The sequence below is a fragment of the Somniosus microcephalus genome, unplaced genomic scaffold (genome assembly GCF_052327205.1).
Source record: "Somniosus microcephalus isolate GS21.2 unplaced genomic scaffold, FLI_Smic_1.0 unresolved_chr7, whole genome shotgun sequence".
NCBI lineage: Eukaryota > Metazoa > Chordata > Chondrichthyes > Squaliformes > Somniosidae > Somniosus > Somniosus microcephalus.
Genome location: NW_028225185.1, coordinates 12,220,580 through 12,246,543, shown reverse-complemented (window position 1 = coordinate 12,246,543; position 25,964 = coordinate 12,220,580). Strand labels below are relative to the sequence as shown.

General features: G+C 55.9%; 1 protein-coding gene across 2 annotated transcripts in view; it reads right to left on the bottom strand.

Moving 5' to 3' along the window:
• LOC147086540 (transcription factor 12-like) overlaps window positions 1-25,964 on the bottom strand; it is a 233,789-nt gene that overhangs the window by 52,675 nt on the left and 155,150 nt on the right. The window contains exons 6-8 of one of the 2 annotated variants that reach the window (XM_085978654.1): window positions 15,400-15,478; window positions 7,412-7,485; window positions 5,154-5,225 (exon numbers count right to left, since the gene is read on the bottom strand). In XM_085978654.1, coding sequence (XP_085834780.1) covers window positions 5,154-5,225; window positions 7,412-7,485; window positions 15,400-15,478 — 225 coding nt within the window. The remainder of the gene's footprint in view (window positions 1-5,153; window positions 5,226-7,411; window positions 7,486-15,399; window positions 15,479-25,964) is intronic. The other variant, XM_085978655.1, reaches the window with a different exon arrangement.

Genomic DNA, 25,964 nt, shown 5'->3' with positions numbered 1-25,964 from the left:
GTACCTACCCTGGGAGTGTTTGATGGGACAGTGTAGCAGGAGCTTTACTCTGTATCTAACCCGTGCTGTACCTGCCCTGGGAGTGTTTGACGGGGCAGTGTAGAGGGAGCTTTACTCTGTTTCTAACCCGTGCTGCACCTGCCCTGGGAGTGTTTATTAGGACAGTGTAGAGGGAGCTTTACTCTGTATCTAACCCATGCTGTACCTGCCCTGGGAGCGTTTGATGGTGCAGTGTAGAGGGAGCTTTACTCTGTATCTAACCCCGTGCTGTACCTGACCTGGGAGTGTTTGATGGGACAGTGTAGAGGGAGCTTTACTCTGTATCTAACCCGTGCTGTACCTGCCCTGGGAGTGTTTGATGGGACAGTGTAGAGGGAGCTTTACTCTGTATCTAACCGCTGCTTTACCTGCCCTGGGAGTGTTTGATGGGGATAGTGTAGAGGGAGCTTTACTCTGTATCTAACCTGTGCTGTACCTGCCCTGGGAGTGTTTGATGGGACAGTGTAGAGGGAGCTTTACTCTGCATCTAAGCCGTGCTGTACCTGCCCTGGGAGTGTTTGATGGGACATTGTAGAGGGAGCTTTACTCTGTATCTAACCCGCGCTGTACCTGCCCTGGGAGTGTTTGATGGGACAGTGTAGAGGGAGCTTTACTCTGTATCTAACCCGTGCTGTACCTGCCCTGGGAGTGTTTGATGGGACATTGTAGAGGGAGCTTTACTCTGTATCCAGCCCGTGCTGTACCTGCCATGGGAGTGTTTGATGGGACAGTGTAGAGGGAGCTTTACTCTGTATCTAACCTGTGCTGTACCTGCCCTGGGAGTGTTTGATGGGACAGTGTAGAGGGAGCTTTACTCTGTACCTAACCCGTGCTGTACCTGCCCTGGGAGTGTTTGATGGGACAGTGTAGAGGGAGCTTTACTCTGTATCTAACCCCGTGCTGTACCTGCCCTGGGAGTGTTTGATGGGACAGTGTAGAGGGAGCTTTACTCTGTATCTAACCCGTGCTGTACCTGCCCGGGGAGTGTTTGATGGGACATTGCAGAGGGAGCTTTACTCTGTATCTAACCCGTGCTGTACCTGCCCTGGGAGTGTTTGATGGGACAGTGTAGAGGGAGCTTTACTCTGTATCTAACCCATGCTGCACCTGCCCTGGGAGTGTTGGATGGGACAGTGTAGAGGGAGCTTTACTCTGTATCTAACCTGTGCTGTACCTGCCCTGGGAGTGTTTGATGGGACAGTGTAGAGGGAGCTTTACTCTGTATCGAACCTGTGCTGTACCTGCCCTGGGAGTGTTTGATGGGACAGTGTAGAGGGAGCTTTACTCTGTATCTAACCCATGCTGTACCTGCCCTGGGAGTGTTTGATGGGACAGTGTAGAGGGAGCTTTACTCTGTATCTAACCCGTGCTGTACCTGCCCTGGGAGTGTTTGATGGGACAGTGTAGAGGGAGCTTTACTCTGTATCTAACCCGTGCTGTACCTGCCCTGGGAGTGTTTGATGGGGCAGTGTAGAGGGAGCTTTACTCTGTATCTAACCCATGCTGCACCTGCCCTGGGAGTGTTGGATGGGACAGTGTAGAGGGAGCTTTACTCTGCATCTAACCTGTGCTGTACCTGCCCTGGGAGTGTTTGATGGGACAGTGTAGAGGGAGCTTTACTCTGTATCTAACCCGTGCTGTACCTGCCCTGGGAGTGTTTGATGGGACAGTGTAGAGGGAGCTTTACTCTGTATCTAACCCCGTGCTGTACCTGCCCTGGGAGTGTTTGATGGGGACCGTGTACCTGCCCTGGGAGTGTTTGATGGGGACAGTGTAGTGGGAGCTTTACTCTGCATCTAACCCGTGCTGTACTTGCCCTGGGAGTGTTTGATGGGACATTGCAGAGGGAGCTTTACTCTGTATCTAACCCGTGCTTTACCTGCCCTGGGAGTGTAGATGGGACAGTGTAGAGGGAGCTTTACTCTGTATCTAACCCCGTGCTGTACCTGCCCTGGGAGTGTTTGATGGGACAGTGTAGAGGGAGCTTTACTCTGTATCTAACCCGTGCTGTACCTGCCCTGGGACTGTTTGATGGGACAGTGTAGAGGGAGCTTTACTCTGTATCTAACCGCTGCTGTACCTGCCCTGGGAGTGTTTGATGGGGATAGTGTAGAGGGAGCTTTACTCTGTATCTAACCCATGCTGTACCTGCCCTGGGAGTGTTTGATGGGGCAGTGTAGAGGGAGCTTTACTCTGTATCTAAACGTGCTGTACCAGCTCTGGGAGTGTTTGATGGGGATAGTGTCTGTATGTAACCCATGCTGTACCTACCCTGGGAGTGTTTGATGGGACAGTGTAGCAGGAGCTTTACTCTGTATCTAACCCGTGCTGTACCTGCCCTGGGAGTGTTTGACGGGGCAGTGTAGAGGGAGCTTTACTCTGTTTCTAACCCGTGCTGCACCTGCCCTGGGAGTGTTTATTAGGACAGTGTAGAGGGAGCTTTACTCTGTATCTAACCTGTGCTGTACCTGCCCTGGGAGTGTTTGATGGGACAGTGTAGAGGGAGCTTTACTCTGCATCTAAGCCGTGCTGTACCTGCCCTGGGAGTGTTTGATGGGACATTGTAGAGGGAGCTTTACTCTGTATCTAACCCGCGCTGTACCTGCCCTGGGAGTGTTTGATGGGACAGTGTAGAGGGAGCTTTACTCTGTATCTAACCCGTGCTGTACCTGCCCTGGGAGTGTTTGATGGGACATTGTAGAGGGAGCTTTACTCTGTATCCAGCCCGTGCTGTACCTGCCATGGGAGTGTTTGATGGGACAGTGTAGAGGGAGCTTTACTCTGTATCTAACCTGTGCTGTACCTGCCCTGGGAGTGTTTGATGGGACAGTGTAGAGGGAGCTTTACTCTGTACCTAACCCGTGCTGTACCTGCCCTGGGAGTGTTTGATGGGACAGTGTAGAGGGAGCTTTACTCTGTATCAAACCCCGTGCTGTACCTGCCCTGGGAGTGTTTGATGGGACAGTGTAGAGGGAGCTTTACTCTGTATCTAACCCGTGCTGTACCTGCCCGGGGAGTGTTTGATGGGACATTGCAGAGGGAGCTTTACTCTGTATCTAACCCGTGCTGTACCTGCCCTGGGAGTGTTTGATGGGACAGTGTAGAGGGAGCTTTACTCTGTATCTAACCCCGTGCTGTACCTGCCCTGGGAGTGTTTGATGGGACAGTGTAGAGGGAGCTTTACTCTGTATCTAACCCGTGCTGTACCTGCCCTGGGACTGTTTGATGGGACAGTGTAGAGGGAGCTTTACTCTGTATCTAACCGCTGCTGTACCTGCCCTGGGAGTGTTTGATGGGGATAGTGTAGAGGGAGCTTTACTCTGTATCTAACCCATGCTTTACCTGCCCTGGGAGTGTTTGATGGGGCAGTGTAGAGGGAGCTTTACTCTGTATCTAAACGTGCTGTACCTGCTCTGGGAGTGTTTGATGGGGATAGTGTAGAGGGAGCTTTACTCTGTATCTAACCCATGCTGTACCTGCCCTGGGAGTGTTTGATGGGACAGTGTAGAGGGAGCTTTACTCTGTATCTAACCGCTGCTGTCCCTGCCCTGGGAGTGTTTGATGGGGATAGTGTAGAGGGAGCTTTACTCTGTATCTAACCCATGCTGTACCTGCCCTGGGAGTGTTTGATGGGACAGTGTAGAGGGAGCTTTACTCTGTGTCTAACCCATGCTGTACCTACCCTGGGAGTGTTTGATGGGACAGTGTAGAGGGAGCTTTACTCTGTATCTAACCCGTGCTGTACCTGCCCTGGGAGCGTTTGATGGGACAGTGTAGAGGGAGCTTTACTCTGTATCTAACCCGTGCTGTACCTGCCCTGGGAGTGTTTGATGGGACAGTGTAGAGGCAGCTTTACTCTGTTTCTAACCCGTGCTTTACGTGCCTTGGGAGTGTTTATTAGGACAGTGTAGAGGGAGCTTTACTCTGTATCTAACCCGTGCTGTACCTGCCCTGGGAGCGTTTGATGGTGCAGTGTAGAGGGAGCTTTACTCTGTATCTAACCCCGTGCTGTACCTGCCCTGGGAGTGTTTGATGGGACAGTGTAGAGGGAGCTTTACTCTGTATCTAACCTGTGCTGTACCTGCCCTGGGAGTGTTTGATGGGACAGTGTAGAGGGAGCTTTACTCTGTATCTAACCGCTGCTGTACCTGCCCTGGGAGTGTTTGATGGGGATAATGTAGAGGGAGCTTTACTCTGTATCTAACCCATGCTGTACCTGCCCTGGGAGTGTTTGATGGGGCAGTGTAGAGGGAGCTTTACTCTGTATCTAACCCGTGCTGTACCTGCTCTGGGAGTGTTTGATGGGGATAGTGTAGAGGGAGCTTTACTCTGTATCTAACCCATGCTGTACCTACCCTGGGAGTGTTTGATGGGACAGTGTAGCAGGAGCTTTACTCTGTATCTAACCCCGTGCTGTACCTGCCCTGGGAGTGATTGATGGGACAGTGTAGAGGGAGCTTTACTCTGTATCTAACCCGTGCTGTACCTGCCCTGGGAGTGTTTGACGGGACAGTGTCGAGGGAGCTTTACTCTGTTTCTAACCCGTGCTGTACCTGCCCTGGGAGTGTTTGATGGGGACAGTGTAGAGGGAGCTTTACTCTGTATCTAACCCATGCTGTACCTGCCCTGGGAGTGTTTGATGGGACAGTGTAGAGGGAGCTTTACTCTGTATCTAACCCGTGCTGTACCTGCCCTGGGAGTGTTTGATGGGACAGTGCAGAGGGAGCTTTGCTCTGTATCTAACCCCGTGCTGTACCTGCCCTGGGAGTGTTTGATGGGACAGTGTAGAGGGAGCTTTACTCTGTATCTAACCCGTGCTGTACCTGCCCTGGGAGTGTTTGACGCTAATTCGGAGTGACAAGTGTTCCATTCCCTCCATCCTTGAATAACCTCATCTCGATGGGAACAAAATTCACGCGTAACAATAAACACAGCTGGATAATCGGGCTGAGAAGTTCTAACGGAGTGGGGAAAAAAACCTTGGTTAGGCCCAAGCGGATAAAGTATAGAGAGCTCTTTTAAATAAGGACAGGCCAGCAATAGTCACTGGAATTGAAAGAGATAGAATGAGAAGATCAGAATAAAAATATATGTTAAACAGAAAACACTACTACCTCACACACATCCATTAACACAGAGATTGCGTCATGTAAATGCTCCTTAAGCTGTCGTTCTGCTGGGTTTTTCTATAAGATTTAAAGAGTTGGGGAAAGTATGTTAGATATGCCATGCAAAGCCAATATAGCAAGCATAAAAGAGAGAAAGACTTAAAATTTCTACCGCGCCTTTCACAACCCCAGGACGTTCTAAAGCGCTTCACAGCCGATTCAGTCCTTTTTGTAGTGCGGTCGCCATTTTAATGAGGGGAACGCGGCAGCCAATTTGCGTACAGCAAACAAGCAACGTGATGATGATCTGTTTTTTGGTGATGTTGGTCGAGGGATAACTATCGGCCCTAGGACACAGGGAACTCCCCCACTGCTCTGTTTCCAAATGGCGCCCGCGGGTTCTTTTACGCCCACCCGAGAGAGCAGATGGGAACCCCGCAGTTTAACGTCTCACCCGAAAGACGATATCTCCGACAGTGCGGCGCTCCCTCAGTACTGCCCCTCTGACGGTGCGGCGCTCCCTCAGTCCTGACCCTGCAACAGTGCGGCGCTCCCTCAGTACCACCCCTCCGACAGTGCGGCGCTCCCTCAGTACCGCCCCTCTGACAGTGCGGCGCTCCCTCAGTCCTGACCCTGCAACAGTGCGGCGCTCCCTCAGTACCGCCCCTCCGACAGTGCGGCGCTCCCTCAGTACCGCCCCTCCGACAGTGCGGCGCTCCCTCAGTACCGCCCCTTCGACAGTGCGGCGCTCCCTCAGTACCGCCCCTCTGACAGTGCGGCGCTCCCTCAGTACTGCCCCTCCGATAGTGTGGCGCTCCCTCAGTACTGCCCCTCCGATAGTGTGGCGCTCCCTCAGTACTGCCCCTCCGACAGTTCGGCGCTCCCTCAGTACCGCCCCTCCGACAGTGCGGCGCTCCCTCAGTACTGCCCCTCCGACAGTGCGGCGCGCCCTCAGTACTGCCGATCTGACAGTGCAGCGCTCCCTCAGTACTGCCCCTCCGATAGTGCGGCGCTCCCTCAGTACCGCCCCTTCGACAGTTCGGCGCTCCCTCAGTACTGCCCCTCCGACAGCGCAGCGCTCCCTCAGTACTGCCCCTCCGACAGTGCAGCGGTCCCTCTGACAGGGTAGGTGCTGGGAGGATGTTTACCCCTGGCTGGCGAGTCTAGAACTAGGTGGTCACAGTCTCAGGATCGGGGTCGGCCATTTAGGACTGAGATGAGGAGGAATTTCTTCACTCAGAGGGTGGTGAATCTTTGGAATTCTCTACCCCAGAGGGCTGTGGAGGCTCAGTCGTTGAGTATATTCAAGGCTGAGATCGATAGATTTTTGGACTCGAGGAGAATCAAGGGATCGGGCGGGAAAATGGAATTGAGGTCGAAGATCAGCCGTGATCTTATTGAATGGCGGAGCAGGCTCGAGGGTCCGAATGGCCGACTCCTGCTCCTATTTCTTACGTTCAGTGGTAACACTAACCACCTTTTACAGAGGGAAAGAGAGGGGAAGGGAGAAATAAAGAAACACGCCTAATTACACCCAAACACTTCACCCAATGAATAACTCCTTGGTGTGCAGTCACGGCCGTTATGTTAGGATGACTCAGCCGCCACCAGCAACGACCCACAGAAACAACAATGAGCTAAACGTCCAGCCGCGTCTGTCGGTTGAGGGAAGTGACGTGAATCAGTCATTCGTGAAAGAAAGACTTACGAAATAATACTGAGCGGCCTATGGGTGGTGCTGTCCAGGGAGAGTATAAATACTCGGGCACGGGCCCAGCTTGCTCAGGGACATTCTTTAACAGGAACTAGTGAAGGACACAACTAGATCTCCATGTTGTGAAACAGTTGATTAAAGCTTTGTTTAACGCTTAGACCAAGTGCCCAGTAGTGTTCTTACATCAGGGGGAAGGTTGGCGGAGGGCCCCGGGAGACCTCCCTGCTCTTGCTGGAATCGCGCCTTGGGGATCTTTTAGCAATCCACATGGCACTGGCAGTTTTTTAAGGACTCGTCCAAAAGGCGGCGCCCCTCCGACAGCACAGCGCTTCCCCCTCGGCGATGCCAGCCCAGAACGCGCGCTCGAACCTTCTGACCCAGAGCGGGGGAAAAAGCACTGCCGACCGAGCCAAGCTGACAATCCGGTAAGGTCTCGAATACCCGAGCACGGCCGCAGCAATCAATCAGCGCTGACGACCCGGTCTGTTTTTTTTTTGTGCAACTGGATTCGGAACGGCAGTGACCTTGTCGAAAGTTTCGCTGAGCTTACCAGTGAGTGCAGGGTACTCTCATAGCTGGGGGAGGCAGAAGTCTGACCTCCAGGCCTGGACCACTGGGTGGAACCTACAGGGAGACACAACAGAAATTAAAAGTAGATTTCATTTGATTCTCGTTTCCCCAACGTGAACTGTCTCCTTTGCTTTTTTTTTGATACACTGGGCGTCGCTGGCGAGGCCGACATTTACTGCCCATTCCCCCAATCACCCCTTGAGAAGGTGGTGGTGAGCCGCCTTCTTGAACCGCTGCAGTCCGTGTGGTGAAGGTGCTCCCACAGTGCTGTTAGGGAGGGAGTTCCGGGATTTTGACCCAGCGACGATGAAGGAACGGCCGATATATTTCCAAGTCGGGATGGTGTGTGACTTGGAGGGGAACTTGGAGGTGGTGGTGTTCCCATGCGCCTGCTGCCCTTGTCCTAGGTGGAAGAGGTCGCGGGTTTGGGAGGTGCTGCCGAAGAAGCCTTGGCGAGTTGCTGCAGTGCATCTTGTAGATGGTCCACACTGCAGCCACAGTGCGCCGGTGGTGGAGGGAGTGAGTGTTTAAGGTGGTGGATGGGGTGCCAATCAAGCAGGCTGCTTTGTCCTGGATGGTTTTGAGCTTCTTGAGTGTTGTTGGAGCTGCACTCATCCAGGCAAGTGGAGAGTATTCCATCACACTCCTGACTTGTGCCTTGTAGATGGTGGAAAGGCTTTGGGGAGTCAGGAGGTGAGACACTCGCCGCAGAATACCCAGCCTCTGACCTGCTCTTGTTGCAAATATATGTGAGCCAACATCCCTCTAGTTTACAATTTTGCTTCATTTTGATACCATTTAACTCTTTGGAAACCCCTTATGCACCCCCCTGCCGACAAATTCTTTCTCCTCCTGTCACACAAACACAAAATCTGTCTGACACTCCCAGTGCCCCAGTCGGAGGGGCAGTACTGAGGGAGCGCCGCACTGTCGGAGGGGCAGTACTGAGGGAGCGCTGCACTGTCGGAGGGGCAGTACTGAGGGAGCGCCGCACTGTCGGAGGGGCAGTACTGAGGGAGCGCCGCACTGTCAGAGGGGCAGTATTGAGGGAGCTCCGCATTGTCGGAGGGGCGGTACTGAGGGAGCGCCGTACTGTCGGAGGGGCAGTACTGAGGGAGCGCCGCACTGTCGGAGGGGCAGTACTGAGGGAGCGCCGCACTGTCGGAGGGGCAGTATTGAGGGAGCGCCGCACTGTCGGAGGGGCAGTACTGAGGGAGCGCCGCACTGTCGGAGGGGCAGTATTGAGGGAGCTCCGCATTGTCGGAGGGGCGGTACTGAGGGAGCGCCGCACTGTCGGTGGTGCCAGCTCTTGGATGGGACGTTAAACCGAGGCCCCCGTTTGCTCTTTCAGGTGGATGTAAAAGATCCCACGCCCACTATCTGAAGAAGAGCAGGGGGAGTTCTCCCCGGTGTCCTGGGGCCAATATTTATCCCTCAACCAACATCACTAAACACAGATGATCCGGTCATTATCTCATTGCTGTTTGTGGGAGCTTGCTGTGCGCAAATTGGCTGCCGCGTTTCCTACATTACAACAGTGACTGCGCTGCAAAAAAAGTACTTCATTGGCTGTAAAGCGCTTTGGGACGTCTTGAGGTGGTGATGGGCGCGGTGAAAATGCGAGTCTTTCGTTGTTCCTTTTTTAAAACAGAACCGTTAAGAGGCAAACTGAACAACATTTAGAGCGCAGCCCTAGGACAGTCTCGGGAGGTTACTGTCGGTCATGCTACCAGTATGCGAGTTAAATCATCATTCTGGTATCCCGCGCTGCAATTTTTTTTTCCAAAAAAAAAGAATATTTTTACAGTGATTCATTGTAGGTTCAGACGGGCTGTCCCAACCAACGAGAGTTTGTCAGGCTCCCCCGCCCCACACCCACGTTCAAAAATAAAAGCCCCATCACAGCGAGTCTCAGTTAATCAAAGCAGTCGCATCGCCTCAGGGCAACAAAAGGCGGAGAAAAAAAGGAAGAGGCCCCTCACTGGCCTCCGACAAAGGCTGGGCTGGAGCGAGTGGAGCAGCTGGCGATGCACAGTCCCCTCCCTCGGGACCCCACCAGGGGCACAGCGATTACAGACAATTCCCGTCCAGCGAGTAACCTGTTTGTCAGAAAACTTCATTCATTCAGTTGTCTCGAGCGTCCGCTTAAGAGCAGGATTAATGGGAATTCCCAGCAGAGCGGCGGCACACAGGGAATTCCAGCCCGTGACTCCACAAGAAAAACTTGGTGCACCTGCTCAGAATATCTGCACACTGACAGGCTCATATTCATTTCTTGCACCTTCCAATTTGCTGGTTTTAACTTACCAGCCAAACCACCGCACCCCCCCCCCGCCCTCCACCCCTTGAGCTACGTAAAATGATGAAATAAAGTCAGATGGAATCAACGGAAGGAAAATCTGTGCCTTCTCGAGTCAAGCACAAAACAACTTTGCATTTATACCGCGCCGTTAACGTAGTAAGACGTCCCAAGGCGCTTCACAGGAGCGATTATCGGCCAAAATCTGACCCCCGAGCCACATCACAGAATCACAGAAACCCCACATTGCAGATAGAGGCCATTTCGGCCCATCGGGCCTGCACCGACGCATATCCCACCCGATCCCCGTAACCCCTACACCAACACATATCCCACCCTATCCCCGTAACCCCACGTATTTAATCCCCCTAACACTAAGGGTCAATTTATCATAGCCAATCAACCTAACCCGCACATCTTTGGACTGTGGGAGGAAACCGGAGCACCCGGAGGAAACCCACGCAAACACGGGGAGAATGTGCAAACTCCACACAGACAGTCGCCCGAGGCCGGATTCGAACCCGGGTCCCTGGCGCTGTGAGGCAACAGTGCTAACCACTATGCCACCGTGCTGCCACTATGCCATAAGGAGATATTAGGGCAGGTGACCCAAAGCTTGGGTCAAAGAGGTGGGTTTTAAGGAGCGTCTTAAAGGAGGAGGAGAGAGAGAGGCGGAGAGGTTTAGGGAGGGAATTCCAGAGCTCGGGGCCCCAGGCGGCTGAAGGCACGGCCGCCAATGGTGTAGCGATGGCAATCGCAAGAGGCCAGAATTGGAGGAGCGCCGAGATCTCGCAGGGTTTGTAGGGCTGGAGGCAGTTACAGAGATAGGAAGGGCGGGGTGGGGGGGGCGAGGCCGCGGAAGGATTTGAACACGAGGATGAGAATTTTTAAATTAAGGCGTTGCTGGACCGGGAGATAATGTAGGTCAGCGAGCACAAGAGAAGTGGCTAGATGCACTCGACAGACTAGATGCAGGAAGGATGTTCCCGATGGCGGGGGAGTCCAGAACCAGGGGTCACAGTCTAAGGATAAGGGGTAGGCCATTTAGGACTGAGATGAGGAGGAATTTCTTCACCCAGAGAGTGGTGAACCTGTGGAATTCTCTACCACAGAAGGCAGTTGAGGCCAATTCATTAAATATATTCAAGAAGGAGTTAGATATATTTCTTAAGGCTAAAGGGATCAAGGGATATGAGGAGAAGGCAGGGACAGGGTACTGAATTTGGATGATCAGCCATGATCTCATTGAATGGCAGAGCAGGCTCGAGGGGCCGAATGGCCTACTCCTGCTCCTATCTTCTATGTTTCTATGTTTCGATGCGATGGGGATTCCTCTATCCACTCCCATCGGACGCAAGTAACTCAATGGACGTCAATCCAGTATTCAGAGACCGGAACTCTCGTCTCTGCTCGGATTGGACTCGAACCCATAAACTCCACACCCAGAGGGGGTAAAGGTATCACTGAGCCAAGGCTCACTCCTCCCGCGCTACACGGTTGTCTGCTAATGCCCTCAGACCGACTAGAGATGGCTAGTAAATACTGCCTTACGTGTAGTGCACAATCCCAGGGAACAAAGATATAATAACACCTTAAGCGGGAAATTGCAACAAACAGGGGGAGTTCTCCCTGGTGTCGTGGCCTCCCCCAACATCGCTCAGACAAAGGATCCGGTCATTATCACATTGCTGTTTGCGAGAGCTTGCTGTGCGCAAATTGGCTGCAGTGTTTCCTACATTACAACAGTGACCACACTTCAAAAAAAGTCCTTCATTGGCTGTAAAGCGCTTTGGGACGTCCTGAGGTGGTGAAAGGTGCTGGAGAAATGGGAGTCTTTCTATCTTCTGTTCAGTACCACACTGGGGGAACCAAGAGAATTTTTTTTTCACTGTACATGTTTTAAAAGTTGAATTCTATTTTCATAACTTTATTTCCTGATTGCAGAAGTGATACTATCTCCTCTACGCTATAATAACTCCACGCAACACTCGCCCGCCGTCTTGCAGACAGGGGCCCTCGGTTTAACGTCTCATCCGAAAGACTGCCCCTCCGACAGTGCGGCGCTCCCTCAGTACTGCCCCTCCGACAGTGCGGCGCTCCCTCAGTACCGCCCCTCCAACAGTGCGGCGCTCCCTCAGTGCCGCCCCTCCGACAGTACGGCGCTCCCTCAGTACCGCCCCTCCGACAGTGCGGCGCTTCCTCAGTACTGCCCCTCCAACAGTACGGCGCTCCCTCAGTACCGCCCCTCCGACAGTGCGGCGCTCCCTCAGTACCGCCCCTCCGACAGTGTGGCGCTCCCTCAGTACTGCCCCTCCGACAGTGCGGCGCTCCCTCAGTACCGCCCCTCCGACAGTGCGGCGCACCCTCAGCACCGCCCCTCCGACAGTGCGGCGCTCCCTTAGTACTGCGGCGCTCCCTCAGTACTGCCCCTCCGACAGTGCGGCGCTCCCTCAGTACCGCCCCTCCGACAGTGCGGCGCTTCCTCAGTACTGCCCCTACAACAGTACAGCGCTCTCAGTACTGCCCCTCCGACAGTGCGGCGCTCCCTCAGTACCGCCCCTCCGACAGTGCGGCGCTTCCTCAGTACTGCCCCTACAACAGTACAGCGCTCTCAGTACTGCCCCTCCGACAGTGCGGCGCTCCCTCAGTACTGCCCCTCCGACAGTGCGGCGCTCCATCAGTACTGCCCCTCCGACAGTGTGGTGCTCCCTCAGTACTGCCCCTCCGACAGTGCGGCATTCCCTCAGTACTGCCCCTCCGACAGTGCGGCGCTCCCTCAGTACTGTCCCTCCGACAGTGCGGCGCTCCCTCAGTACTGCCCCTCCGACAGTGCGGCGCTCCCTCACCACCCCGCGCCCATCACCACCTCAGGACGTCCCAAAGCGCTTTACAGCCAATGGAGTACTTTTTTTGCAGTGCAGTCACTGTTGTAATGTAGGAAACGCGGCAGCCAATTTGCGCACAGCAAGCTCCCACAAACAGCAATGTGATCATTTTTTAAAAAATTCATTCATGGGGTGTGGGCGTCGCTGGCAAGGCCGGCATTTATCGCCCATCCCTAGTTGCCCCTTGAGAAGGTGGTGGTGAGCCGCCTTCTTGAACCGCTGCAGTCCCGTGTGGTGAAGGTGCTCCCACAGCGCTGTTAGGGAGGGAGTTCCAGGATTTTGACCCAGCGACGATGAAGGAACAGCCGATATATTTCCAAGTCAGGATGGTGTGTGACTCGGAGGGGAACTTGGAGGTGGTGGTGTTCCCATGCACCTGCTGCCCTTGTCCTTCTAGGTGGAAGAGGTCGCGGGTTTGGGAGGTGCTGTTGAAGGAGCTTTGGCGAGTTGCTGCAGTGCATCTTGTAGACGGTACACACTGCAGCCACGGTACGCCGGTGGTGGAGGGAGTGGATGTTTAAGGCGGTGGATGGGGTGCCGATCAAGCGGGCTGCTTTGTCCTGGATGGTGTCGAGCTTCTGGAGTGTTGTTGGAGCTGCACTCATCCAGGCAAGTGGAGAGTATTCCATCACACTCCTGACTTGTGCCTTGTAGATGGTGGAAAGGCTTTGGGGAGTCAGGAGGTGAGACACTCGCCGCAGAATACCCAGCCTCTGGCCTGCTCTTGTTGCTACAGTATTTATGTGGCTGGTCCAGTTAAGTTTCTGGACCAGATCATCTGTTTTAATGATGTTGATTGAGGGATAAATATTGGCCAGAACACCAGGGAGAACTCACCTTCAACATAGTGGCCGTGGGATCTTTTACGTCCACCTGAGAGGGCAGACCGGGCCTCGGTTTAACATCTCATCCAAAAGTCGGCCGACACCCCCAACAGTGCAGCACTGGGAGTGTCAGCCTGGATTATGTTCTCAAGTCTCTGGATCGGGACACCTGAGCCAAGAGACAAGCTTCGATGGATGAGTCAGGTTACTAGAGGAAGGAGCTTCAGTGGGAAAGTTACGATACCAAAGGGATGGGCTTCGATGGGAGATTAAGGATATGAGTGGGATGAGGTTCCATGGGAGAGTTAGGGTATTAGAGGGATGGTTTTCGACGGGAGAGTTAGGAGACTAGAGGGATGGGCTTCGATGGGAGAGTTAGGGGACTAGAGGGATGGGCTTCGATGGGAGAGTTAGGGGACTAGAGGGATGGGCTTCGATGGGAGAGTTAGTGGACTAGAGGGATGGGCTTCGATGGGAGAGTTAGGGGACTAGAGAGATGGGCTTCGATGGGAGAGTTAGGGGACTAGAGAGATGGGCTTCGATGGGAGAGTTAGGGGACTAGAGAGATGGGCTTCGATGGGAGAGTTAGGGGACTAGAGGGATGGGCTTCGATGGGAGAGTTAGGGGACTAGAGGGATGGGCTTCGATGGGAGAGTTAGGGGACTGGAGGGATGGGCTTCGATGGGAGAGTTAGGGGACTAGAGGGATAGGCTTCGATGGGAGAGTTAGGGGACTGGAGAGATGGGCTTCGATGGGAGAGTTAGGGGACTAGAGGGATGGACTTCGATGGGAGAGTTAGGGGACTAGAGAGATGGGCTTCGATGGGAGAGTTAGGGGACTAGAGGGATGGGCTTCGATGGGAGAGTTAGGGGACTAGAGGGATGGGCTTTGATGGGAGAGTTAGGGGACTAGAGGGATGGGCTTCGATGGGAGAGTTAGGGGACTAGAGGGATGGGCTTCGATGGGAGAGTTAGGGTGCTAGAGGGATGGGCTTTGATGGGAGAGTTAGGGGACTAGAGGGATGGGCTTCGATGGGAGAGTTAGGGGACTAGAGGGATGGGCTTCGATGGGAGAGTTAGGGGACTAGAGGGATGGGCTTCGATGGGAGAGTTAAGGTACTAGAGGGATGGGCTTCGATGGGAGAGTTAGGGGACTAGAGGGATGGGCTTCGCTGGGAGAGTTAGGGGACTAGAGGGATGGGCTTCAATGGGAGAGTTAGAGGACTAGAGGGATGGGATTCGATGGGCGGAGTGCCCTTTCTTGTCCTTTGATCTTTCTTACATGACCGGGTTTCCGTACAGCAAGGACCAGGTGCTCGGGATACCTACTCTGTACAGGCCACTTTACCGCATGTGCGAGTGGTCATCATAAGCACGGCACAGAATGGGAATCATGTTCTTTGACTGTGTCTAACGCTTGTAAACCTGGTGAAGAGGGTGCAAGACAAAGGGAACTAAGTTACCTCACATGCGACAAAACATTCCCCATTGTCGGCCCATTTTTAATGACACCGTCAAGTCTGGCACTGAACCACACAAATCAGGAAGATCCCAGGTCTTTGCCAGGATGGGATCGTCATCCCTGAAGTGGGGGACGGGGGGACGGAGGGAGGGAGAATATAACAGCCTGTCCTTTTGCTCTTGATCACTATCCAATCACCCCTCCTGGAAAGTGCGCGTGCGAACATCAGGTGAGGACAGGGTTGGTTCGGCTGTGTTGCTCCCTACTGGCACATGGGCTGATGGCGCTCCCGTAGGCGCGCACCTGAATGTCTACGCGGGAGAAGGTATGGGGGGGGGGGGGGCGGAGAAACTGAACCCCAGTCGTGCACCTTCAGGAGAAAACAAGATGGAGGAAAAGGCCCCGAAATGATCCGCCGTTTATTTTTTTTCCCCCGGAGAAACTGCACCCCCCCCACCCCCCGAGCCAAGAGAGCAAGTCTGTAGCATTCCGTGCTTACCTGTCAGAGATGGTGGCGAGCCCACGGGCGTGGATGGATTCGATGTGTAGCTGTTACTGGTGTGATCAGGCGAATAAATCTGTGCAAAAAGACAGGCGCGTCAATCAGTTTCAAGCAATCGATTACTTTTGAAAATGCAGTATAACGTGGATAAATGTGAAGTTATCCACTCTGGTAGGAAAAACAGAAAGGCAGAGTACAGGAAACTTTTTTTTATCCGGCACCGACAGGACCGACGTGGTGCCGGTTCATCAAAAATTCCGGATAACCGAGCGCTATAGTGAAAGATACGGAGCTGAGAGCTCCGTATAAAGCAACAAACCCTGTTGCTTAGCAACAGGTTCAGAACAATGGCCACAAGTTCCAAGCGTCTCTGTAGCTTAGCAACAGCTGCAGCCACACCCTTGCACAGCAACAGATGGAGGAAGGCAAGTAATAAAACTTACCTGAACCTACTCCTGAATTTTGCCGGTTAACCGAGATTTCTGGTTATTTAGGTGCCGGTAAATCGAAAGTTTCCTGTATTACTTAAATGGCATGCCCGATACGAGACTCCCAAAACAAGCGCTCTACTCGGAGCTCCGGCACGGCAAGAGAGCCCCAGGTGGGCAGAGGAAACGCTTCAAGGACACCCTCAAAGCCTCCTTGAAAAAGTGTAACATCCCCACCGACACCTGGGAATCCCTGGCCCAAGACCGCACAAAGTGGAGGAGAGGCATCCGGGAAGGCGCCGAACACCTCGAGTCTCTTCGCCGGGAGCAAGCGGAAGCCAAGCGCAGGCAGCGCAAGGAGCGCACGTCAGCCCAAGCACCCCACCCACCCGCCGTCTGCCCCACCTGTGACAGAGACTGCAGGTCCCGCCTTGGGCTAATCAGTCACCTGCGAGCTCATTTTTAATGTGGAAGCAAGTCATCCTCGGTTCCGAGGGACTGCCTAAGAAGAAGAAGAAGAAGAAGACAGATTGGGAAATGTTGATGTACAGAGGGACCTGGGGGTCCCTGTACACCAGTCACTGAAAGCAAACATGCAGGCGCAGCAAGCAGTTAGGAAAGCAAATGGTATGTTGGCCTTCATTGCAAGAGGATTCGAGTACAGGAGCAAGGATGTCTTACTACAGTTATACAGGGCCTTGGTGAGGCCACACCTGGAGTACTGTGTGCAGTTTTGGTCTCCTTACCTAAGAAAGGATATACTTGCCATAGAGGGAGTGCAGCGAAGGTTCACCAGACTGATTCCTGGGATGGCAGGACTGTCGTATGAGAAGAGATTGGGTCGACTAGGCCTGTATTCACTGGAGTTTAGAAGAATGAGAGGGGATCTCATTGAAACGTATAAAATTTTGATGGGGCTAGACAGACTGGATACAGGGAGGATGTTTCCCCTGGCTGGGGGGGTCGAGAACGAGGGGTCACAGTCTCAGGATACGGGGTAGGACATTTAGGACTGAGATGAGAAATTTCTTCACTCAGAGAGTGGTGAACCTGTGGAATTCTCTACCACAGAAGGCTGTGGACGCCAAGTCACTTAATATATTTAAGAAGGAGATAGATAGATTTCTAGACACAAAAGGCATCAAGGGATATGGGGAGAGAGCAGGAATATGGTATTGAGATAGAGGATCAGCCATGATCATATTGAATGGCGGAGCAGGCTTGAAGGGCCGAATGGCCGACTCCTGCTCCTATTTTTCTATGTGACCGTTAGGCAGGCAAATATGTCTACCATTTGGAACACAGCAGGATCCCACAAACAGCAACGCGATGAATGGCCAATTAATCTGTGTTGGTTGGTCTTCGTTGAGGAAGGAATGTTGGGCCAGAGCTCCCTGCTCCTTCCCCAAGTAGATCCGCCCACTAGAACGTGCCGACAGGACCTCGGTTCACCATCTGCAGGACGGCACCTCCGACAGTGCAGTGCTCCCTCAGTACTGCCTCTCCGACAGTGCAGCGCTCCCTCAGTACTGCCCCTCCGACAGTGCGGCGCTCCCTCAGTACCGCCCCTCCGACAGTGCGGCGCTCCCTCAGTACTGCCCCTCCGACAGTGCAGCGCTCCCTCAGTACCGCCCCTCCGACAGTGCGGCGCTCCCTCAGTACTGCCCCTCCGACAGTGCGGCGCTCCCTCAGTACCGCCCCTCCCACAGTGCGGTGCTCGCTCAGTACCGCACCTCCGACAGTGCGGCGCTCCTTCAGTACTGCCCCTCCGACAGTGCGGCGTTCCCTCAGTACCGCCCCTCCAACAGTGCGGCGCTCCCTCAGTACTGCCCCTCCGACAGTGCGGCGCTCCCTCAATACCGCCCCTCCGACAGTGCAGCGCTCCCTCAGTACCGCCCCTCCGACAGTGCGGCGCTCCCTCAGTACTGCCCCTCCGACAGTGCGGCGCTCCCTCAGTACCGCCCCTCCCACAGTGCGGTGCTCCCTCAGTACCGCCCTTCTGACAGTGCGGCGCTCCCTCAGTACTGCCCCTCCGACAGTGCGGCGCTCCCTCAGTACTGCCCCTCCGACAGTGCGGCGCTCCCTCAGTACTGCCCCTCTGACAGTGCAGCGCTCCCTCAGTACTGCCCCTCCGACAGTGTGGTGCTCCCTCAGTACTGCCCCTCCGACAGTGCAGCGCTCCCTCAGTACTGCCCCTCCGACAGTGCGGTGCTCCCTCAGTACTGCCCCTCCGACAGTGCGGCGCTCCCTCTGTACTGCCCCTCCGACAGAGGGGCGCTCCCTCAGTACCGCCCCTCCGACAGTGCGGCGCTCCCTCAGTACTGCCCCTCCGACAGAGGGGCGCTCCCTCAGTACCGCCCCTCCGACAGTGTGGCGCTCCCTCAGTACTGCCCCTCCGACAGAGGGGCGCTCCCTCAGTACCGTGCCTCCGACAGTGCGGCGCTCCCTCAGTACCGCCCCTCCGACAGTGCGGCGCTCCCTCAGTACTGCCCCTCTGACAGTGCAGCGCTCCCTCAGTACTGCCCCTCCGACAGTGTGGTGCTCCCTCAGTACTGCCCCTCCGACAGTGCAGCGCTCCCTCAGTACTGCCCCTCCGACACTGCGGCGCTCCCTCAGTACTGCCCCTCCGACAGTGCGGCGCTCCCTCAGTACTGCCCCTCCGACAGTGTGGTGCTCCCTCAGTACTGCCCCTCCGACAGTGCGGCGCTCACTCAGTACTGCCCCTCCGACACTGCGGCGCTCCCTCAGTACTGCCCCTCCGACAGTGCGGCGCTCCCTCAGTACTGCCCCTCCGACAGTGTGGTGCTCCCTCAGTACTGCCCCTCCGACAGTGCGGCGCTCACTCAGTACTGCCCAGCCAGGGACCCGGGTTCGAATCCGGCCTCGAGTGACTGTCTGTGTGGAGTTTGCACATTCTCCCCGTGTTTGCGTGGGTTTCCTCCGGGTGCTCCGGTTTCCCCCCACAGTCCAAAGATGTGCGGGTTAGGTTGATTGGCTATGATAAATTGACCCTTAGTGTTAGGGGGATTAAATACGTGGGGTTACGGGGATAGGGTGGGATATGTGTTGGTGTAGGGGTTACGGGGATCGGGTGGGATATGTGTCGGTGCAGGCTCGATGGGCCGAAATGGCCTCTATCTGCACTGTGGGGTTTCTGTGATTCTGTGATATTGGCGCTCAGGTGAGTGATGGGTGCATGAGTGCAAATGTAAGTGTGTTTGGTGTGTCTAAAGTGTGTAAAGAACTTTTATTTACCTGTACTTACCTTAACAGCCTTTCTTCCTGTAGCCGTCGGGAGCGCCTCACTCAGCCGGTACTTAAAGCTGAACGGCTGCGATCTGTGAAAAGTGACATGCTTCAGCTTTGAGTGCCGGTAAGAGTTCTAACTGAGTCTGTGCAGAATGACTCATGTCAGAACTCAGACTGTCAGTGTTTGACAGCTTCAAACAGCTGTGAAACACTGGTATTTCATCTGTCAAGAACTCTTGACAGATGAAATTTCAGTCTGTGACGTCACCTGTTGCCGGGTGGCCCTTAATTGGCCTGCTGAGCCCGCTGGGCGGGCTCAACAAGGTCAATCAAGGGAAAATCGCGCGGATTGGCCGGATGTCGAAGTAGGCGGGTCAAAAACCCGAAAGGGGAAGTCCCACCTTCTTCCCGACAGGTTCGGCAAAATCTACCCCTAAGTGTCAGCTTGGCCCATTGTTAGCACTCTAACCTCCGAGTCACAGGTCGTAGGGTCACCCATCGCCCCCTGCGCTCGCTGACCTACACTGGATCCCGGTTAAGCAACACCTCGATTTTAAAATTCTCATCCTTTTCAAATCCCTCCTCACCCCGCCTCCCTATCTCTGTAACCTCCTCCAGCCCCCACAACCCTCCGAGATCTCTATGCCCCTCCAATTCCGTCCTCTTGCACATCATCCCCCCGATTTCCATCGCTCCGCCATTGGCGGCCGTGCCTTCAGCCGCCTGGGCCCCGAGCTCTGGAATTCCCTCCCTAAACCTCTCCGCCTCTCTCTCTCCTCCTTTAAGACGCTCCTTAAAACCCACCTCTTTGACCAAGCTTTTGGTCACCTGTCCGAATATCTCCTTATGTGGACTGGTGTTGAATTCTGTCTAAAAGCAGTCTTGTGAAGCGCTGTGGGATGTTTTAATACGTTAAGGGCGCTGTATAAATGTTGTTGTTGTATTGGTGGTAGGTTTTTCCACTAGACCAATAACAGGGCTTTAAATCAAATCATCGTTAACAGGGAAGGGAAATCTCGTGGGCTACGATCCCACGTGAGGAACAGGTGGCCAGATGTTGCGTAGTGATATTCACTGCAGAATTAGCTGATCGCAGTCAGGATGCCAATGAAGGGAACTTAATATTGCCTCAGCACGCCTGGGGTCTGGGCTGGGAATCAGCCAGTCAACCGTGGCTCATGGGTTCGAGCCCCACTCCAGAGACTCGAGCCCATAATCCAGGCCGACACTCCCAGTGGCAGTACTGAGGGAGCGCCGCGCTGTCGGAGGGGCAGTACTGAGGGAGCGCCGCGCTGTCGGAGGGGCAGTACTGAGGGAGCGCCGCACTGTCGGAGGGGCGGTACTGAGGGAGTGCCGCACTGTCGGAGGGGCGGTACTGAGGGAGCGCCGCACTGAGGGAGGTGCGGTACTGAGGGAGCGCCGCACTGTCGGAGGGGCAGTACTGAGGGAGCGCCGCACTGTCGGAGGGGCGGTACTGAGGGAGCGCCGCACTGTGGGAGGGGCGGTACTGAGGGAGCGCCACACTGTCGGAGGGGCGGTACTGAGGGAGCGCCGCACTGTTGGAGGGGCGGTACCGAGGGAGTGCCGCACTGTCGGAGGGGCGGTACTGAGGGAGCGCCGCACTGTCAGAGGGGCGGTACTGAGGGAGCGCCGCACTGTCGGAGGGGCAGTACTGAGGGAGCGCCGCACTGTGGGGGGGCGGTACTGAGGGAGCGCCACACTGTTGGAGGGGCAGTAATGAGGGAGCGCCGCACTGTCGGAGGGGCGGTACTGAGGGAGTGCCGCACTGTGGGAGGGGCGGTACTGAGGGAGCGCCGCACTGTCGGAGGGGCGGTACTGAGGGAGCGCCGCACTGTCGGAGGGGCGGTACTGAGGGAGCGCCGCACTGTCGCAGGGGCGGTACTGAGGGAGCGCCACACTGTCGGAGGGGCGGTACTGAGGGAGCGCAGCACTGTGGGAGGGGCAGTACTGAGGGAGTGCCGCACTGTGGGAGGGGCGGTACTGAGGGAGTGCCGCACTGTCGGAGGGGCTGTACTGAGGGAGAGCCGCACTGTCGGAGGGGCGGTACTGAGGGAGCGCCGCACTGTCGGAGGGGCTGTACTGAGGGAGTGCCGCACTGTGGGAGGGGCGGTACTGAGGGAGCGCCGCACTGTCGGAGGGGCGGTACTGAGGGAGCGCCGCACTGTCGGAGGGGCAGTACTGAGGGAGCGCCGCACTGTCGGAGGGGCGGTACTGAGGGAGCGCCGCACTGTCGGAGGGGCGGTACTGAGGGAGCGCCGCACTGTCGGAGGGGCAGTACTGAGTGAGCGCCGCACTGTCGGAGGGGCGCTACTGAGGGAGCGCCGCACTGTCGGAGGGGCAGTACTGAGGGAGCGCCGCACTGTCGGAGGGGCAGTACTGAGGGAGCGCCGCACTGTCGGAGGGGCAGTACTGAGGGAGCGCCGCACTGTCGGAGGGGCGGTACTGAGGGAGCGCCGCACTGTCGGAGCTGCTGTCTTTCAGATAAGACGTTGAACCAAGGCAGGTGGGTACTAAAGCTTCCACGGCCACTACTTCGAAGAAGAGCAGGGGGGAGTTCTCCCCGGTGTCCTGGGGCCAATATTTACCCTCCAACTAACATCACTGAAAACAGATGATCTGCTCATTATCACATTGCTGTTTGTGGGAGCTTGCTGTGCACAAATTGGCACTTCCTACATTACAACAGTGACCACACTTCAAAGGAACTGTGCAATTGGACGCGAAGCACTTTGGGATCTCCTGAGGTCGTGAAAGGCGCGATAGAAATGCAAGGGTTTTTCCTTTTCCCCTGCTGACTTTGCAGCAATCCCTGGATTTTAGGATGAGGACGGGATTGGACTCGGGCCCGGTGCCCGCCTGCATTCAAAACTCTCAGACAAAGAAGGGCCACTAGGGCGAGGTAACGGAGGAGTCCCAACAAGGAGTCAAACGTAGCGGGTAAAAAACTACAAATATATAAAGCTCTGGTCAGACCCCAATTTGGAGTAACTGGGTTCAGTTCTGGGCCCCGCGCCTCAGGACGGAGCTATTGGCCTCGGAGGGGGAGCAGCGCAGATTGACCAGAATGATACCGGGGGGGGGGGGGGCGGGGGGCTAAAAGGGTTAAATTATGAGCACTAGGCTTGTATGCGTCATCCCAGGTATCAGTCTGGTGAATCTTGGGGTCGATTGGGCTTGTACTCGCTAGAGTTTAGAAGAATGAGAGGGGACCTCATTGAAACTTATAAAATTCTAACAGGACTGGACAGACTAGATGCAGGAAGGATGTTCCCGATGGTCGGGGGAGTCCAGAACCAGGGGTCACAGTCTAAAGATAAGGGGTAAGCCATTTAGGACAGAGATGAGGAGGAATTTCTTCACCCAGAGAGTGGTGAACCTGTGGAATTCTCTACCACAGAAGGCAGTGGAGGCCAATTCATTCAAGAAGGAGTTGGATATATTTCTTAAGGCTAAGGGGATCAAGGGATATGGGTGGAAGGCAGGGACAGGGTACCGAATTTGGATGATCAGCCATGATCTCATTGAATGGCGGAGCAGGCTCGAGGGGCCGAATGGCCTACTCCTGCTCCTATATTCTATGAAACCTAAATATGGATAACCCACCCGCCACCCCCCCCCCCCGGCCCCCTGTTACTTCTCATTCACGTTCTATTTGTGCTGCCCAGCTCTCGAAGGGTTAAGGCGGCAGCTTGAACCAGTTGCATACTAAAGCAGCGTCCGACCCTGTGAAAAAGCCCAGCCCTGTAGGCGCCACTGATTATACCCTGATCAGTGTCTCAGAAAATTGGGCCTGGCATTTCTGGCGTCTATCGCTGCCCTGGAACCGAGCCATTACAACAGAGCTCAGTCGACCTGCTAAAATGGGATTGAGAGTGCTGGTTGTGCGGGAGATGTGTGCGTCTGAGAGAGACTGGGCGGTGGGGGGGGTGGGACAGGGGGAAATCCATATTTCATTGTGACAGATGCTGTCCTGTTCCCCCCCCCCCCCGCCCGCCTCAGCCAGCACGCCATTGTCTGGCGTATCAAAGGCTAAATTAGAAGAGGTCAAACAGTTCCAGCTGCGGGGCCGGGTTTCAAAGCAAGAGCTTTCCGCCTGGGCCCCTGCGAGTAAAATTTTCAGGCCGGCAGCACAAAAAAAAAACGGGCTCAGTCCGTCCCCGGCCGGCGCGGGCTCGGGTAGCGCATCCGCCGGCAAGGCTTTCGTCCGCTGGGTAGTCCTCCGGAAACGCGGCCAGATTAGCCGAGCGCTGGTCGCGGGCGCTTGCCGTGCGAGTGAGCAGCAGCGCCAGGTGGGAATGCAGAGGGTGGCGGCAGTCCAAAGTAGCTGGCACGGGAATGTAAAAGCGAACCAGATGCCGAGTTCTCTCCTCTTTCTTTCCCGCTCCTGTTCCTTTCTCTCTTCCTTCCTCTTTATTACCCCCCCCGCTCCCCACCCCACCTCCGTGTCATCCAGTGGCTCGGTGGGCAGCATTCTCTCTCTCTCGCACTCAGGCAGAAGGTCGTGGGTTCACGCCCCGGTCCAGAGACTTGAGCGCAAATATCCAGGCCGACATTCCCAGTGTAGTGCTGAGGGAGCGCCGCACTGTCGGAGGGGCAGTACTGAGGGAGCGCCGCACTGTCGGAGGGGCGGTACTGAGGGAGCGCCGCACTGTCGGAGGGGCGGTACTGAGGGAGCGCCGCACTGTCGGAGGGGCGGTAATGAGGGGGCGCCGCACTGTCGGAGGGGCGGTACTGAGGGAGCGCCTCACTGTCAGAGGGGCAGTACTGAGGGAGCGCCGCACTGTCGGAGGGGCGGTACTGAGGGAGCGCCGCACTGTCAGAGGGGCAGTACTGAGGGAGTGCTGCACTGTTGGAGGGGCGGTAATGAGGGAGCGCCGCACTGTCGGGGGGTCAGTATTGAGGGAGCACCGCACTGTCGGAGGGGCAGTACTGAGGTAGCGCCGCACTGTTGGAGGGGCGGTACTGAGGGAGCGCCGCACTGTCAGAGGGGCAGTACTGAGGGAGCTCCGCACTGTCGGAGGGACAGTACTGAGGGAAGGCCGCACTGTCGGAGGGACGGTACTGAGGCAGCGCCGCACTGTCGGAGGGGCAGTAATGAGGGAGCGCCGCACTGTCGGAGGGGCGGTACTGAGGGAGCGCCGCACTGTCGGAGGGGCGGTACTGAGGGAGCGCCGCACTGTCGGAGGGGCGGTACTGAGGGAGCACCGCACTGTCGGAGGGGCGGTACTGAGGGAGCGCTGCACTTTGGGAGGGACATTACTGAGGGAGCGCCGCACTGTCGGAGGGGCGGTACTGAGGGAGCGTCGCACTGTCGGAGGGGCGGTACTGAGGGAGCGCCGCACTGTCGGAGGGGCAGTACTGAGGGAGCGCCGCACTGTCGGAGGGGCGGCACCGAGGGAGCGTCGCACTGTCGGAGGGGCGGCACTGAGGGAGCGCCGCACTGTAGGAGGTGCCGTTTTTCGGATCAGATGTTAAACCGAGGCTCCGTCAGGCCACTATTTCGAAGAAGAGCTGCGGGAGCTCCCCCGCTGTCCTGGGGCCAATATTCATCCCTCAATCAACATCACTAAAAACAGATGATCTGGTCATTGTCACAATGCTGTTTGTGGGAGCTTGCTGTGCGCAAACTGGCTGCCGCATTTCCTACATTACAACAGTGACCACACTTCAAAAAAAGTACTTCATTGGCTGTAAAGCCCTTTGGGACATCCTGAGGATGTGAAAGGCGCTATAGAAATGCAAGTTAATTACACCAGATCATCTATTTTTTAGTGACGTTGGTTGAGGGATAAATATTGGGCCAAGGACACCGGGGAGAACTCCCCCTGCTCTTCTTCCCATAGTGGTCGTGGGATCTTTTACATCCACCTGAGAGGGAAGACGGGGCCTCGGTTTAACGTCTCACCCGAAAGACGGCATCTCTGACAGTGCGGCACGCGCTCAGTACCGCCCCTCCGACAGTGCGGCGCTCCCTCAGTACTGCCCCTCCGACAGTGCGGCGCTCCCTCAGTACTGCCCCTCCGACAGTGCGGCGCTCCCTCAGTACTGCCTCTCCGACAGTGCGGCGCTCCCTCAGTACCGCCCCTCCGACAGTGCGGCGCTCTCTCAGTACTGCCCCTCCGACAGTGCGGCGCTCCCTCAGTACCGCCCCTCCGACAGTGCGGCGCTCTCTCAGTACTGGCCCTCCGACAGTGCGGCGCTCCCTCAGTATTGCCCCTCCGACAGTGCGGCGCTCCCTCAGTACTGCCCCTCCGACAGTGCGGCACTCCCTCAATACTGCCCCTCCGACAGTGCGGCGCTCCCTCAGTACCGCCCCTCCAACAGTGCGGCGCTCCCTCAGTACTGCCCCTCTGACAGTGCGGCGCTCCCTCAGTACCGCCCCTCCGACAGTGCGGCACTCCCTCAGTACTGCCCCTCCGACAGTGCGGCGTTCCCTGGGTACTGCATGGCGAGCGTCAGTCTGCATTATCGGGTTTCTGGAGTGGGATTTGAACCTGTGGACCCTGCTGACTCAGTAGGCAGGGGCGCTGCACCCACTGAGCCACGGCTGTAGCATTGCAGCCCCTAACTCTCCAACCCCGTGCTTGCGTCTTGCGAGGCTGCACGCCCGGAGAGGAGGCGTGCAAAGATTGCCCTCCCGCGGTCGAGTGAAGGCCGGCCTCGAGGCAATGCTCCCGCGGATCCGTGCCCCAGTTAAGAATCGGCCTGCCTTCAGGAGAGCAGAGCCGAGAAAGCAAGGAACGTAAACAAACCGCTCCCGAGGCGCAGATCAGGATTCCTGGCTTGCAAGCCTGAAAATGACAAACCCTTTTCCTGTAAACAGCCACAGTCTGCTGATAACATCAGCCCCTTTATGGCTGGGGA